The sequence below is a fragment of the Chamaea fasciata genome, unplaced genomic scaffold (genome assembly GCF_029207755.1).
Source record: "Chamaea fasciata isolate MVZ Bird 193981 ecotype frontalis unplaced genomic scaffold, bChaFas1.0.hap1 SCAF_7, whole genome shotgun sequence".
NCBI lineage: Eukaryota > Metazoa > Chordata > Aves > Passeriformes > Sylviidae > Chamaea > Chamaea fasciata.
The window spans coordinates 12,073,591-12,090,489 of record NW_027094092.1 but is presented as its reverse complement, the minus strand read 5'-3'; the positions used below and the strand labels follow the sequence as shown (position 1 = coordinate 12,090,489).

The 16,899-nt window shown below is 40.5% G+C and overlaps 1 protein-coding gene across 9 annotated transcripts in view; it reads left to right on the top strand.

Annotated features, from left to right (window-relative positions):
- Nucleotides 1-16,899, top strand: part of TUB (TUB bipartite transcription factor) — a 139,010-nt gene that overhangs the window by 40,787 nt on the left and 81,324 nt on the right. The window contains exon 2 of one of the 9 annotated variants that reach the window (XM_066187581.1): nucleotides 10,051-10,163. The exons of the other annotated variants lie outside the window; for them this stretch is intronic. Coding sequence (XP_066043678.1) covers nucleotides 10,123-10,163 — 41 coding nt within the window. The 5' untranslated portion in view covers nucleotides 10,051-10,122. The remainder of the gene's footprint in view (nucleotides 1-10,050; nucleotides 10,164-16,899) is intronic. 9 annotated transcript variants of the gene reach the window in all.

Genomic DNA, 16,899 nt, shown 5'->3' with positions numbered 1-16,899 from the left:
CTGAAGTGTCAAACCTGATGGCAGACAGTGAGGTGGTTCTGGCACTCCCAAGAAATGAAAACTTCTGGTTCTTGATCTTGGAAGAGGGATAGCAAAGAGATTCAGCCCATTTCTCTGAGAGGAAGAGTCCATTTCCCATGCCCCAGAGATAGGAAGGAGATACATTAACAGAAGGCAGAATTTTCTTGCTTACTGAAGAGTCTGCTCTCTGAAAAAAATAATTGTTCCTGTCTCTGAAAATCTTTTCCAGCCAGAGCAGCAGAGGACGTGGCAACTGGCCAGAGAGTTCAGACCAGATTGCATTGAGGTTTATTACTGGGACAATGGTCCAGCTGGACCACAGAGATGGGCAGGCTGTCTTCTTAGAGAAAAAAATCCCCAAAGGACCACTCCAAAACCCCTCAATCACTTTATCTCCACTATTTTAATTGGCATATCTGAGTTATGGCCAGAATGTGAAAATAGCATACTCAGAATTTGCTACTTTTGTAGTAATAGGTCTGTTGCCAAACTGCCAGTCAAATCCTATTTGCTCCAAAGGAAAGTGTGGAGACAGCTTTTCTGCAACTGAGACTCTATTATCCATCACCTGAATATGCTATCCAAACAATGCAGCATCCTTCAAACGTCCTCAATTCTTTCATAGGTATATTTTACTTTTGACTAAATCATTGTAAGGAATTTCTAGTCATCTCTGCTAGCAGAACATAATTCTTTTTAAATTAGAGAATAGAATGCAGCACTCTCACCATCTGCAGATATCCTTAAAGATATAGAAAATGCTTTATGCCGGGTTATTTAGTGCACCTTTTAATGAACTGTCTGAGGGAGAAACAGAAATATTGATTGTGGAGCTTGAGGTTATGTAAGGGAGTACAGGTGGAAAGCTGATGGTTCGGGAGGGGGTGGTTATTTGTCAGACGTCTGGAGTGGAAATGTGCAGAAATTTCTGAATTAGGTCCCACATCTCATAGTCCTGCGCAGTGTCCAAGTGGAGTGAGCTATTTTGGTGTTCTCAAACATGATACAGAAGGAAATGACTTTCTACTCATGACCCAGACACAATTAATGCCTGGCTATGGATAAACTCTTGTTGCAAATAAACCTTATGCTTGATCCTATTTGATTAAATACCATTTCCAGATATAAATTCTGCTGAAGGATGATCACTCAGACTTCCTTCAATTTCCCTTTCCAGTTGGTCTGGAAGTAAAATGCTCCTTTTGTGATTTTGTTCCCTCATGTTCATTTAAAAACACTGCAAGAATGTTTTTTAATTTCAGTTTTAGAGGGTGGACAGACTTAATTTGAGAACTTTCATTTACTCCTGCCTAAGCAGCTTGCTGGCTAATTCAAATGCCAAATGTATGATCTAATTCAATAATGACTTCTCTCAGATGAGTGCTGAAGGCATGTTATGTTTTAAAAGTCTTAATCTGCTTTTCTAGTTAAACAATGAACAATCTATGTTTAAGGGTTAAAGTAACTTCGTCTGGACTTCAAATGGGGATATGTGAGACAGGAAGGTTGTCACAGACAAATATCTCTATCAACAGAAGAGAAGTGGGATTCCACCAAGGTAGGAAAAAGGAAGATACATTGTGGGAATAAAGAACTTTACCTATTAGTTCAGAAAGCAGCATATGAGAAGGAAGACAGAATCTCCTCATGGGCAGTCTGGAACTGGGAGAACTGTGCTAGAGAAGCAATTTCAAGGATCAAGTGTGGTTGTCAAAAATTTTCAGCAAAGACAATGATTTTGCTAATGTCAGCTCAAATTTGGTGACTAAAGCTACTGAGAATTCTAAAATTACTAGGAAAAAAGAAAGAGGGAGAATGAGATAAAGTTTATAGTGCCCTATTTCTGTTCTGTTACCCATTTTGCATCAACTGGAAAACAGCAGAAGTTTATTATTTTCTCACATATTTTATTTATAAAGTCAAAAAGTGTGGATAAAAGTCTTGGCTGAATTCAAAAGATCTATTTTCATTCCGTTTCTGTGCATCTGTTCAAAGTTGTCTCTATCTTTTCAAGTGTACTAAAAATTGTTTTCTATAAATATTTTTCATTGTTTCTGGTGGCAGCTGTTAGCATTTTCTCACACAACCTTAACAAAGGAATCCCAAAGCAATCCTAAATAAGACAAGTTATTGCATGTGTGAGTAGAAAACAGCTGTTCACACCAGCCTGGGTGTAGGTGCTACAGTGATGGAGAGGTGATTAAAATCCTAACATGTTGTTTGGCTTGTGTCAAAAATAGTGTGGCCAGCAGGAGCAGGGCAGGGATGGTCCCCTGTACTGGGCACTGGTGGGGCCACGCCTCAGTTGCTGTGTCCAGTTCTGGGCCTCTCAGTTTAGGAGGGACATTGAGGTGCTGGAGCAAGTCCAGAGAAGGGAAAGTAAGCTGGGGAAGTGTCTGGAGCACAAGTCCTGTGAGGAGCAGCTGAGGGAGCTGGGGGTGTTTAGCCTGGAGAAAAAGATGCTCAGGCAGGACCTCTTCACTCTCCACAACTCCCAGAAAGGAGGCTGCAGCCAGATGGGAGTTGATCTTCTCCCCAGCAACCAGGGGTAGGACAGGAATGAATGGCCTCAAGATGCACCAGGTGAGATTCTGGTTGGACACCAGGAGGAATTTCTTCATGGAAAGAATAGTTAAGCACTGGAATGGGCTGCTAGGGGAGGTGGTGGAGTCACTGTCCCTGGAGATGTTTAAGAAAGTGCTGTAAGTGGCACTTGGTGCTGTGGTTTTGTTGACAACTGGTGATTGTTCAGAGGTTGGACTTGATGGTCTTGGAGGTGTTCTCCAACCCAAATGTTTCTGTGATTCTGTTTTTAAGCACCGTGACTTAGCTTTAAACACTGTGGTCAGTTTGAGTAGGGCCGTGTTAAGAATTCCTTTAGTTTATTCTAACAACTAAGAAAACTTGGAGAGGTCTGATTGGGCTGACTTAGATGTGCAGTGTAGTTAAAGAAGTCAGTGAAACAGCTGAAGTATTTTATGTCAGACCACGAACTCTGTAGACTGAAATACTGGGATGGAAAATCCTTTTATGGGACATTCTGATACAATCCACTTGAGAAAACCAAGCTGTGTAGTTTCCATAATTTTCTTCATCTAAGAATATAGCATAAAATGGTGCTGCATGGCAGATCAGAAAAAAAACGCAAACCCATCTTTTCTTACTTCTTTTTTAGAACCTGAAGCAACATTTGAAAATGTAGACTGTAGATGTATGAAAAATACAACAAAAATAGGAATTTTGATTGGGAGTTATTCTTTCTGATTCAGCTTTTTTTTTTTTTCTATAGGTTACAGAAAAGGAAATGTGAAACACGTACTTATTTGCTATACTTATCTTTTATTTTTGAGTTTCATTCTTGCATGTAATTGTTTGTGCAAACTATAATCCTCCTCCCGAAAATAGTAACTGTGAAGAGAATTATTACACTTAGTTTTATGTCAAAGAATATCCAAAATTACAGATCAGTATCAGCTGAATTATAACCAAAGGTTGGAGACATTTATTTTCAGTGTTGTAAATTGAGAAAATTAGCATCCTGAAAAAATATTTAATTACCTTATCTATGGAGAAATGTTTAAAAGAAAGTATGTGAGGAAAGTCCCCGAAGGTTTCTGCTGAGACACAAATCAGAAACAGTTATCATTAGAAACCAGTAACAGGCAGTAGCATTACGTAGGAATGAAAGCAAACTTCACTTAGAAAAGCCTGCGTCTGTTTTTTCAAGATGCCTGATGTTGTTTTCTTTCCTTTACTATGCTATTTCCAAAATCTTCTAAGCCTTTGGAAGTAAAAGCCATACTTTGGCCGATAGCCAGGTTTTTCAAAATGCTGCATGTTTCTGCAAAGTAACAATATTATGTGGCCAGTGGCACTTTACTATAATCTTATCTAGATGAGGCTCTTGCCACTTTAAAGTGTAAAAGCATGAGAACAGCTTGGCAAAGTGATTCCTGATTTATGTATGCATGTCAGCACTTCACAAGTACTAAAATATAGCATTTGCTGATTTGCATGATGATGCCCGAGCTGTTAGATATCAATTTAACTGCCACTGGTTTATTGGCTGCTGGGTCAAGCTTCCCCATACGTTTTCTAAAAGTGAAACTGTTTTATCAGTCTGGTCCTTTTTCGGTTTTATTCACCATATGGAAACGAATGATTGTTCTCTTCAGCACAGTGTCAGTGTGTGCACGAACATTGCCCGAAACATCTGAACTTTGCAGGTGTCCTTGGCTCATCTTTGTGTCTAGATTTGTGCCCTTACCCAGCAGTCCTGCTGTTCACAGTCATGACTAGTCCAGCTGTGTGGATACCGGGTCACGGGTTACCCAGAAATACAGAGTGAGGTTTTCCTGCTTTGCTGCTCCCTGCAGAACCTCTGAATATTCCACAAGGAGGTGCTTTGCAGCAGTCGTGCAGCACAGAAGTTGGGCAAGTAATGCAAGGGAGCTCCTGTCTGCTGCTTTTCCAGGAGAAGCGTCCAGATTTAAGTACTCCGCTGATTTCATTCAAGCACTGGAAATGCTTTCATCCCTTTGGCATTCAGCCTGTTTTTTCTCTGCTGTGCCACCTGATGGTGCTTCATCAGGCAAAGGGCTGAGCTGAAAGGATGTGAAGGAGGTGCAGTTAAGCTGTGCCACAGAAGAATATGTTCATTGGGCTAAAACCAAGACAGAGATTTCAAAAAAAATATCACCTGGGAGTTGGGGTGTTGCAAGAGCTGATGTACCTTTATATCTGAGGGAATGCTCAGCATCATGGTTGCCAAAATAGTTTGAATTTCAAACTCTGCAGTTCAGCTGAGTAAATCACGTGTTTAGAGGCTTTAAAAATGTATGACAGAACAAACTCTATTGGGTGTTCCTTATTTAGAGCTAATTAGGCTACCTTGACCTGCAAAGAAACTAGACTCAGTGTTGCTGGGAACAGAGAAAGTATTTTTATTTCAGTTTTTGTCCTGGAGGGACAGTTTTTGCATGGCACCCTTCCATAACATTGATCTTGTTGAATATATTCCTTTTATTATGCATGTATAATTTTGATTTACTAATTAGATTACTGTTGCTCTAGAAGGTAATCAGGCCACTTGATTATTCACTTTTTATTGCCACAGTAGAGTTTGAGAGGAAGAAGCAAAACCCTCAAGCAATCTGTAAAATCTTCTGTGCAATCCACTTTTTCTCCTGCTCCTATTCCTCTTTGCAGTGCTGACAGTGATAAATGGGGAGAAGAGAAATTAATGAACCTGAGTATTTTTGAAAGCTTGTTACTCTCTACACCACCCTTCTGGATTGCTTAGTGTGTCAAAAAAAAAATACTGGGCTTAAACTAGATGGGTTTTAAAAGTGGAATCTTTGTACAGGTCAATGAAAAACATTGGCGTGCATGCAAAGAAGAAATGTTTGCTGACGCATTTATAAAATGCAAAAAACCAACCCACTACCAACAATGTTGAAGACTGTATACATCCATTTGTAGTGATTCATTCTCACGACCAGTTGACCCATCTTTAAAATACAAAATGAATTACTTTTTTGCTTGGCAGAAGATGTGAAAATATTTGGGTTTATGTTTTGGGTGCGTTGTTTTGGTTGTGAGATCTTTTTTTGTTTTATTCCCATTTGTCCTTGCTTGCTTTTGTTTTCTAAATTACAGTGAGATAGTATAAATTCTCCAATTTGCTTCACTGTGTCTTTTCTAAGAAGCTAAGGGCATGAATTTGCCACTATATACATACATACATACATATATATATATATATATATATATATATAAAAGGTTTTTTGCTGTCTTTCACTATTTTTGAAGGCAAATGACCCCTTCATGATAAATATTAAATTATTCTTTCTTAATCAGATTTTTAGAGACAGATCAGAAACAGATTCTAGCATTTTTCAACACAAACATTTTTATTTTGTCACAAGAGCTTCCCTTCCAGTGTCTTTTCCAGTTTGCTATGTGCTTTTGGAAACAGGAGGGCTAAGAATGTGCGTGGTATTTGTAATATGGGTGCAACATACATTGGCTTATTGAGATAATGATGTTCAAACTTTCTCTTCTATTTATTTTCTTTTAAATTCAGACCATCTACTGACTGCCTTGTTCACAAAGTTTCTTTGAGACTTCGCTGACTTATAATCATACAAAACTACTTGTTTGTGTAAACAATGGATTATTTTTCCAAACTGAACTCCTGCTAGCGCTCCCATTCCTGGCCTTAGTAGGCTGTTCTGACACCCAAGGGACTGCTACATCTTATCTTGTGTTCACCTGAGATTTTTATTCTGTGTCAAATGGATTTAAAAGCATGGCTATGAACTCATTCATTCCTGAAAGTGTTAGTTAATCCATAACATTTGCATTACTTTACTTGAGTTACATAAAGTGACTGTTTTAAAGAAAAAAAACAATTACATATTTTTGTAATGCTAATGCAAGCAGCAGAAACTCTGTAATGAGTTTTTCACAGGAAAGTAACCAATAACCGACCAGGAATGGAGTTCTTGGCTTGGTGAAGGAAACAGTAATGTTTCCATTGGTCTCAGGGATGTGAGCTTCTGAGCAATTTCAAAATACTGAACAGGTTTCTGAACATTATGGTTGTCTTCAAATGTACCTTTTGAACAAAGGAAAGACCAGCAGTTTGACTAAATGCCCATATTTGCCTGTCTCCCCCACAGGCCCCAAGTGAAGTGGTCACACTGCTCCCTCCCTCTCTGTAAACTCAGCTCCCAAAAGCCCAACAGCTCAGCATTGCCAGACTGAGCCAAACTGCAAGTGATGGATTGATATTTATTCAGGGCAGCTCTTGGCACCCCATCAATTTATATGTTCTCCTACTTAAGGATTTGCTCTTCTGTAGAAAGCAGCTCTTTAGAACACTAAGGGAAGAAGATTTTGTGTTCTTTCTTGAAACATGTTGAACGTTTTGAATAAAAGAGTAATTATAGTTGTTAGAGTCAGCAGAACAATGTGAAGTCATTTTACTCAGAATGATATGCAAGCACTTGTCAGCTTGCCATTCAGAGGAACCTTTTAAAATGCCACAGTAGTTACTTTCTAATTGCATAAATATTAAGTCATTGGAACACAATTAAAACAATCATATTCAGGGAAGGATTCTTGCATTTGGGTTTTGACCACAAAATCCATGGCAGCAAATCTATGTGTTTCTAGGAAAGCACTAAAATAACATTCCATTTAAGACAGATTTCTTTCTTAAATGGCTGTTAAAAAAAAAAAATCCCATGCCAGTCACCCCCTCCTTATAGTCCTCCTATAAGATTGTACTGTCCCTAGTACTTGACAGTAACCTATTTTAAAAAGTGAGTAAAATAGAAAACGCTTATGCCAATACATCCATTGTAGGAATGTCCACAAGGTGTAGGAAAAGCTGTATTTTGTTCCAGTGGTTTGGGGGTTCTCTGTTTGCAGTTTACCACCCGGGATGGATCCCTGCACCACACTGAGCCAGCACTGGGAAGCACCAGGGTACTGAGCCACGTTGGATGCATTGTGCTATTAGATTCTAAAATGCTTAAATACCAAAATCACATAACACTGCTGGCCCTCATTTTAACAAGCCAGGTATTTCTGTGTGATGCTATCCCCCTGGATAGTTGCTGAGGGCACATAGTACAGGAGGACAGATTTTTAATTCCCATTACGTCTGTGTAAATCCAGCCAAAGTTCATTGAATTCAGTGGACTTCCTGGTGGGACTTTCTCTTGTACAACAGGGCAGAATTTGGGTTATGTTCTCGTTTCCTGCAGGCTTCTGTGCTGCTCCATGCTGGCTACAGAAAAGGCACTGCAGAGCTCAGATAGCTGTGTCCCAAAGGCAGAAGTGCTCCTTGACATTTGAGCTCTGGCTCATGGGGGCTTTGCTGCCTTTCTGCTCTCCAGCTTCTGCAGGCTGACTGCATTCATGGGGATGCTGTATAATAAAAATAGACTGGTTACTAAGACATCAATAAGCCACTTCATTTAGAAACAATGCATCCCCACAATTGCTGGGGATCTTGGGAGAGTGGATAAAATCTCACGAGAAAACTCTAGGGCTGTTTTGGTAGAGCGTCAGCTTGGCTTTCAGCTAGACCTTCATGAGATTGGGGGTGCAAGTAAAGTTGCTGTGCTCCTTCTTCTGTGAAATATGCTTGGGGCTGTGGGCTCTTAGAGGATGTGTACCAAAGCCCACTACCTTTGGATGGGCCCCTGCCAAACCAGCCATGCCTTGACCAGCAGACTGTCAAGGCATGGCTGTCATCAAAGGTTAAGCCAGCTCTGTATCCAGAGGGAATGTGCCCTGAAAATGGGGTACTTATGATGTTTAGTACAATGTTGTTTTCATCTTGAATGGTAGCATGAAGTCACTGGTCTGTATTTGTGTCCAGATGGGAGAGTACTTTTTGAGGGACAGAGTAATCTGTGGGTAGCTCAGATAGGTTTGCATGCAGGTGTTAAAGGTTATTTCTTGCATCACATACACACCAATAAATGCTGACTGCAGGAATGAGGAGGTTCTTTGTGCAAACATGTTGAAAAACTGAAGATTGTCTTCACACTAGAGAGCCTACAGCAAATTACCTGACACTCAGGCTGTTAATTAAGAGTCTGAAGCAAGGCACTATGTTTAAAACACTAGTCATGATATTACTAACCTATTTTTTCACACAAAAAGCTCGAGGATCTTTCCTATTCACTGGAAAGATGAATGAAAAATCATGCAGGTTGAGGTTTATGCTCATGCTTTTTCTCTGTTAATTAGAAAGTCACATCACACTTCATGATAATTTTCAAAAAATTCCCTGAAATTCAGCTTTAATGATTTAAAGTTAAACTAGGGCTTAGTTTAAGTTTGTGCTTTTTTTGGTCTCTGCAAGTATGTTGGGACTGATGGGAAGGGGTATGAGAGCTCAATGACCAAAAGAAATAGCAAAACTGGCTGTGGAAGCAAGAAAATCATTAGTTAAAGAACAAAGCAGGGTCAGGTTATCAAGAAGGTCAGAAAAGTGCCCTTTGAGGGATTTGTTTGACAATGACATGAAGACAAATCCTTGTAAGGAATACTGAAACCTAAGTGTACAAGGTTTGTGCAACACAGCAATTTCTTACATCAAAAGTGAAGATGGTGCTTTTATCTCGGGTGAATGTTTTTTGATTCATTGATTTTTTTCTTTGCTTCACTGGGACACTATCTTTCCACATGGCAAAATTTGACTGCGTTACACGAAACAGCAGGTGTGGCAAGGCATTGGCAGTATTCAACTGTACAAAAGCAAGGAAGATATATACATTTAAACTGCATCTTATAAGAGTTCTATGGGGAAAACAGTGCAGCGTTTCTGGTTCTGAAAAGTATGTGAGACTCCACCATTTTATTTATTTTTTAAGTGGAGAATGAAATGGGCAATCTCACAGGTATAGTCTGTGATTGTATTTCGGGACAAGAAATGCATCCTCCCACCAACTGTTCACTCAGTGGTAGATTTATGTATTTAATGCATTGCTTTATCTGTCTCAGGGGAAAGAATATAATAAACCTCAAGAATATAATAAACCTCATGTCTTTAAAAAGAACATGCCTTTGTATTTAGCCCACAGACAGTCCCCTGAGGTCTAACTTCATCAGAGGCTTTCAGTAGCTGGAACATTAATCAGGGCAGGAATGAACCCAGAGCAGAACACAAGCAAATGGGGAGAGTCTGAAATATTCAGGGTCTATTTGGGAAAACAAGATGAGTGCTAATGTCTGGGGCACTGTTATCTTCCCTCAGTCTGTCTCTCTCTTTTTCATATTTTTCATTCTTATGGCTTCACTTTGGGTCAGGGAATTCTTTAAAAAATAGTTTAAAGTTTGACCAAGTTTATAAATGCTTTATTTGGATTATTCCTTTAAGCCAAATATTGCGCTTTAAATTTTTAAGGTTCACGGTAATTCTTTCTTCTCTAGCCTGTGGACAATTGTGCTACCTACACTTTTATGGACCTGTCTGAAAGTGGTATTGTTCCTCCTTCCTATTTACAGCTTCCCTTAAATCTGGGTTACACAAAGCACTGGACACCTCATTAAGTGCAGTAGGAACCAGCCTGGTCCTGAATGTACAGAATGGACACACAAGGAGTAAAATCTTGCTCAAGGTCAGTGTCAGCCTGTGGCGGAGCCAAGTGGAGAATTCGGGTGTTCTGATGCACAGTACAGTGCTTTTCCACTAGGATGCAACATCATTGTTGTGCAGATAATGTGCTAAGAAAATGAGAGGAAAAAGGAGGGGTGATAAGTCATCTGGACTGTGAATCACCTCTTTTTCAGCATGAAATGAATAGCAAGGTACTACAACAAGGCAATGAGCAGTTTCCCATGCTTTAGGTGTTTGCATTACTGCTGGTGTTTTTAAAAGACACCAGAGAATGGGCCATGCAGACTTTTCTTGAAGCTTATGTTAATGTTATTTTATTTTAATGTCAATTGCATGTTTTAATCTGTTACAATTCAGTATCCATTTATTGATCTTTTCCTTCATGCCTTCTCAAAGACTGATGAGAACACCTTTTACCACAGTGTTGCATGGGATCACACTACCACAGTATTCCTGAGTGATATTCTGGAATCTGAATAAGAACAGGGTCTTCCTTTCACTTTTTTAAAGAGAACGAAATTCAACAAGAGAGACTTTATAGCAGTGGTGACATTTAGGCAACACCTTCTAGCCCTGCGTCCCCATCAACTTGGCATGCCTCTATTGGAGCAGAAATTGCTCTTCTTTAAGGGGATGGTTTGAGGTTAAGCAAGACAGACCAAGGTGTTTGAAAATAACACTGTGGCAGCTGAGTCATCTGAGGACGTCTCTGACCATGTGTTTGTCACAAAGACACATGTGAGGCCACGTCGTGGATGTCCCTTATAGTTCTGAGTTTCAAAAACTTGTGTCCTGAAATGGTCTATGACTCACCTGTATCTGCAATGCTAGCCCTTGTGTCCAGAGGATTTTATTATTTTAATGTCCTTCTAACAGAGCTGCCAGCAATTCTTCTTCGGAGTTTCTCATTTGTCCAAAACGCAGCTGTCTGCTTCCTTGCTGAAGTCAGCAACTGTGCCTGTTCTGCTGTTACACTGACAGATTGCCTTTAAGCTGCCCCTTTGCTTTTTAAAGACCTTAATGGATATGCCACTTGGTTTTGTTTGTTTTTCTTTGAGCCTTGTGCTTTGAGATTTGCCTTCTAGCAATGTCAGAACAGTACAGATCCTAAAGCTGTATTTTGTCTACTGTGGCTTCTAGGAAATCAATTTCTCTTCAAGTAAAATACTGGTGTATTCTCTCTGCCTTACACTCTTTTGAATCTTTCCACACTGAGGATTGCTGAATGCACATAAAGTTTAAATGTAAAACTTGCGCTTTAGTCACACTGTGACTGGGAAGCGTTTTAAAAACACAGTCAATACATTTCATAACGGTAGGGTAGGCTGGAATAGTCCTTCAGGACAAGAGCATGAGGTAACCAGAACTTTTAGTTTAGAAAATGGGACATTCTGAGTCAACTTTGACCCAAGTTTACAAGAGGAAGAGCGCAAATGTGTTACTAGATGTGGATGTTAGCTGGAGAACTTGAAACTTAAGGAAGCACTCTATTCTGAGAACAACTTAGGGTAATTTTAGAATATGTGGCTCTTTAGGAGAAACAAAGTTCTTCTGTGGTATTTTGATTGACTGATTGGATGACTGTCTGAGGGTCTGGTTTAAAGGGGACCCCGAAATTTCTTTTTGGGGGCAGGCAAGAATTCTGATTCAATTCCTCTTGATTGTTCAGCAGCTGAGCAGGTGACAGGCACAGTCATTATCACCTTTTAGGTTTTCACACCATGTAAAGCGAGTACCAGAATCGCCCCACTGCCTTTCATGCTTCCTTCGTCTCCTGCAGTTCGGCTCAGCTCCTGCAGGCTTCTCCTGAAGCTTGGAAGTGCCTCAGGCTTCCCACTACCTAGACTGTGTTATCATGAAAAGTGAATGAGAGCAGAACAGCATTTGAACAGCCGTGACTTCCAAGTTTAAAACAGGAATCTGAACGCTAAGTTTGGGAACCGTTGGGAATTTGGAGGTGAACCTCTGAACTGCATTGCCTTTGGGGGCTGGCACCATAAACCCATCAGTCCAACACCTGCTAGGTGCCCGTGTTCTGCAGAGCAGCACCCTAGCTCACTTCTAATTAAAATTCAGGCTTTAATCTGAGTGGAGATGAGCTAGAACATTTTCCTTATTTCCTTTCTACTCTTTCTCTAGTATCTGCGCTACATTTCTGTTTCATTTACTCTCATGGGGTCTGTTCAGAGGTGAAACAGGCAGGTGGCAGTCATGGGATCCCAGACGTGCATTTTGTTTGTGAATGTTTCCAAGTGACCAGAGTTTTATTTATTGCATCATAGTTCTACTGCAGAACTCAGATTTCCACTCAGTTTTCTCTTTAGGAAGGGGAGAATCAAACTGCTTGGTGAACAGCTGAGGGATGCCTTCTTTGGCAGTGGAACTGCACCCATTGAGAGGACCAGAGCAGGTTGAGAGGCTGACCATATTTTGAACACATTACCTATTTCTTTGAGCTGTGAGTAACCTCCTGAGGGGTGACACACTTACAAAAGTAGCTCTCCATCTTTTTTGCCACAAGCACAGTCTTGCTGAAAATAGAATCCTCAGGAAAAGCAGAAGACAGTGACTGCAACTGCTCGGAGCCGCCTCACACCATCCACAGAAAATATAAAACCCACAACGTATGCTCAGCTGCTGGTACCAGCTGTCACATTCATTATAGTAATTGCTGCCATTAGTGTGCTATTAATATTTCTCTTACAAAATCGTACAAGAAATCAAATGAAAGTGCAAAGTCTGCTCCGTCTGCAACCGTTTGTGTTCTTTGTGGGTCAAGTCTCACCAGCCACAACTCCTGGCAGTGCTCTTGTCCTCCAAGGAAACAGTTCTTAGGAGAAACTCCATTTCCCTGAGTTGCTTGTGCAACTTTCATCCTGTGCTGGAGGAGAAAGGCAGCATGTACATAGGGGAGGGCGCAGGTATAGCTGCTGCAGGCTCTGCTTGCCTGTTGCAGCAATTCTGTCACCCAAAAGCAGAAGGAAGCTTTTGGGGCCTGTTATGCCTTTGGTGTAGCTTTGTACAACTTGTCGACCCTGGAGCCGGCAGCAAATGCAGCCTTTTGCCAAAAGGGCTAGGTCTGAATAGGTGCCTAAACCTCCAGACTGGAGGCAGCATCCACAACCACCCTCAGATGTGGTCTTGGTGTGGATCTGAGGTCATGTCATTCAGACCATTGTGAAGTGCTCTTATACCAGCTCTTCATCATCAACATACTCCTAGAACAGCTTTATTGTAGACCAGGATTTGGCCCTTTTTTGTGGGGTTTTACCTTCCCTATCCGATTTTTCTCCCTTTCTTTAGGGAAATTCTCATCTAAGAAAGTGCTATTGAGTCAGCATCTTTGAGTTCATGAGTGGCAGCACTCAACAAGAAGTAGCTGAAAAAAATGTGTTCATTTCAATTTTCTTTTTTGATATGAAATATTACAATGGAGAACATTGCTGACCGAAATGACACCTTCATGTAAACAGTGAATATAGCTGAGAAAAGACTAGTTAATTTTTCTAGTTCACCTCACAAGAAAATGCAGTGTACTGGAGAAAGGTGCTATACTGGTGGTTCGTGATCTGCACCACTTTCCACTGCTATGGACAAAACGATTGACCAGAAGTATATTGGAGGTAAATATTAATTACTTAGTGATCAGTTAATGACTCAAGACCATATCAGTACTGTTCTCTGCAGTGGAATGCACATGATAATGCTGCACACATATGGCTATAGCATGGTTAGTTCATGGTGACTCTGCATTTGGGTGCACTTGAGCTCTTTTAAGCCTGTCCATTTACAGGGAAAATACTTCCAAACACTCCACGTTGTACAGAGAATGTGAAGAGCAGAATTCCAAAGATAAAATCCACGAGGCAGATCAAAATAGCCTCAGTTTATCGGGGAACAATATGGTTTTCAAAGCCAGCGCTGCAGCATTGGAGAGGCTTGGCACAGCTCATGGATGCACGGGCTGCTCTGTGCAGGAGCCCGTGCTTTCTCAGTGCTGCAGCTCTACTTAGAAGCATTAAGAAGCAGTAAGTGTGATTTTATGTCTTTTAACTTCCAAAGATGATTGGTGCCTGCTGAAACAGTGGCTTCCCTGCACGGATAGGTGTCCATCCTTTATTTGGCAGTGATGTGGGCAGGACTACTGCCTCGCAGAAGTGTGTGAAAGTGCCATTCTCACGCTCTTTTCACACCCTTCTCTCACTGCCTGCAGGGGAAAGGAAAGGCAAGCTGGTTCTGGGAGTTACCTTCTTCGTGATTCTGGATTTCCCCTCCATCCTGGCCCAGAATCGGCTTGTTCACCCTCCGGGCTCAGTGAGAGGGAACTTGTTTGCCCATCAGATAACCCGACTCTCACAGGAATTTCATGCACCCTCAGAAGTGCAGGAAGGCTGTACTCAAAGTGATCTCTAATCTAGGACTAGACCTGAGTACGTAATTTGTCCCAGCCGAAAAGCAATCACCTCAAGGAGAAGCAAAATATAAAATTTGATGGATTTGAAATGAAAGCAGTTTATTCCAGAAGTGTCACACGTAGCCCTGATTGAAGCAACAAGGTTTTGGGGAGACCCTGGTTAAGCTTTAGAAGCCCATCATTAATGCTGCGTCTGTCATGTTTTATGATGATTTAGATAGTATTACAGAAATAATGGACCCAGCTCTCAGCTGATGTAAATCTTCATTGCTCACTCCAACTCTGAGAAGTTCTGCTAGACTCTTTGGAAATCTGCAGTTTTATTGCATTTTTATTTGCAATATTTTACTTGCAGTTTTATTGTTATACACAGCATTTTCCCTGCTTGCAGAGGTTTTGCAGTATGTATTTCAACCAATACAGACAATGTTGATAAATTCATCTGAATGCAGAATCTTCTCTGCACATTAATAACACGAATTTAGTCTCACCAAAGGAGAAGTACCTGACCTTGCATTGCTAATGTAATTAAAAATACTGAAGAGATCCTGGTACAGTATTAGCTGTTAGCACTGCTGTTCTTCCATCAAAAATGTGACATGATGTTTATGCTGCTACAGAAAATTCAGTTCTACTAATTCCCAAGTTGCATCCCTTTCATGTGAGAATGCCCATCAATTTGTCTTTATGATTTCTGCTTTCTACTAATATCTATGTGCAGTGTCTTATGATCCAAGAAGTTGAACTGATCTGTTCATTTGCAGAATGACATTTGATGTGACCTCTGTTTCACATCTCTCATTATATTTTCATCCCACTTCTTCCCTACAGTTTGTTGTTCTGAGCCAGGAATGTAGAGCTTGATTTTTAGGGCACTCTGCTTCTGAGATGTGAGGGGACAGAGACATTGTCAGTCACCCCGAGCTGGGAGTAAAAGGAGGAAAAGTCAGTAACGTTCACAAATTTGGCCTAAAGGGGAGACTTGAACATGTAATGGTGTGCCCTGCCAGCCTGTCCTCAAATAGATCACACAGCTCTTAAATCCAAAGCCTGTGTGCCAGCGATCTTAGACAAAGAAATGGAAAAGCTTTGGGCTCAAAATCTGATTTAAATTTAAACCATAATTGATTTTTTTTTCTCATTTTGATTTTTATGAACAGATGGACTATAACTAGCAGTTGCCCTTGAGGAGTCTTTAAAACGTAGTTCTGTGAACTGTTTCCCTGAAGATTGATACAGCTATTTCTTCAGCTATCTCTGAATCATCCTCAATTACTACATGTCTTTATAAAATAATTATAGGTTTTATCCAGGAACAGAGCTCGGCTCTGTACTTTTCATAAAACACTTATGCAGAGTTGGTTAGCAAAAGAGATGATTTAACCCACGTTTTCAATTGTTTAGGTTTGAATTTTATTCTCTTATTCAATGTTTTGCTATTATGTAGAAGCTATGTCTTCTTGAAACTGAAATGAAAAAGGTTTTGGCTCCTCTATCCATCTCTCTACACTTACTAATTTGTCTGTCAGAGTAAATCACACACAAAATGAACTTAGGAGAGTTATTAGCTCAGATGAAGCCATTCAGACTAAAACCAATAAATAAATTATTATCTTGCCCTGCAACGTCTCTGCTTGTGCAAACGTTGGTCCACTCTTCCCCTTCCCCTCTGCATGGATAATGGGGAAATGCCTTGTAGAAAAAGACCAGTTTTAAATGCAAGCTGAGAATGAACTGAATAAAAGTACCTGGCATTAGCTCTGGGTGACAGGGTTATGGAAGCTGGGGGGAAGTTTCATTCTCATATGAAAATGTCACACGATGGTGCAAACTCAGTCCACTATTTTATCTGGTCCTTGCCCCTCTGTACCTCCAGATATGTCTTTGACAATGTCTTGGGCAATGACAGAGGGAGGGCAGCAGGTGAAACCTCTGGACACAGTCAAATGTCCAGGCAAGGCAGCTCCTCACACATTAAGGTTGGCAGGTCTCTTCCCTCAGGCACCCTAGGACATTTGGGCTAGAAAACATTTTACTAAGAAAATGGTTTTTTCCCTCTGCACCTTCCATTTTTTGCTACCCTTAAGGACATCTTTTACTCGTGGCAGAGATTGGGCTAAAGTAGCAATCTTTCTTCTGGAGAAATGCGAGGAATTTGGGAGCCATATAGCTTCCATGAGCCTTTACAGAATGGCACAGTGGGGATTGTTCTTATTTCAAGGTGAGTTAGAGAAGTAATAGATTATCAGAGTGTTAGTAAAAGAGATTTTCAGCTTTGCAGAAGTTGTATCTCCTTTGTTTTCTGTATTATTTTGATGCACAG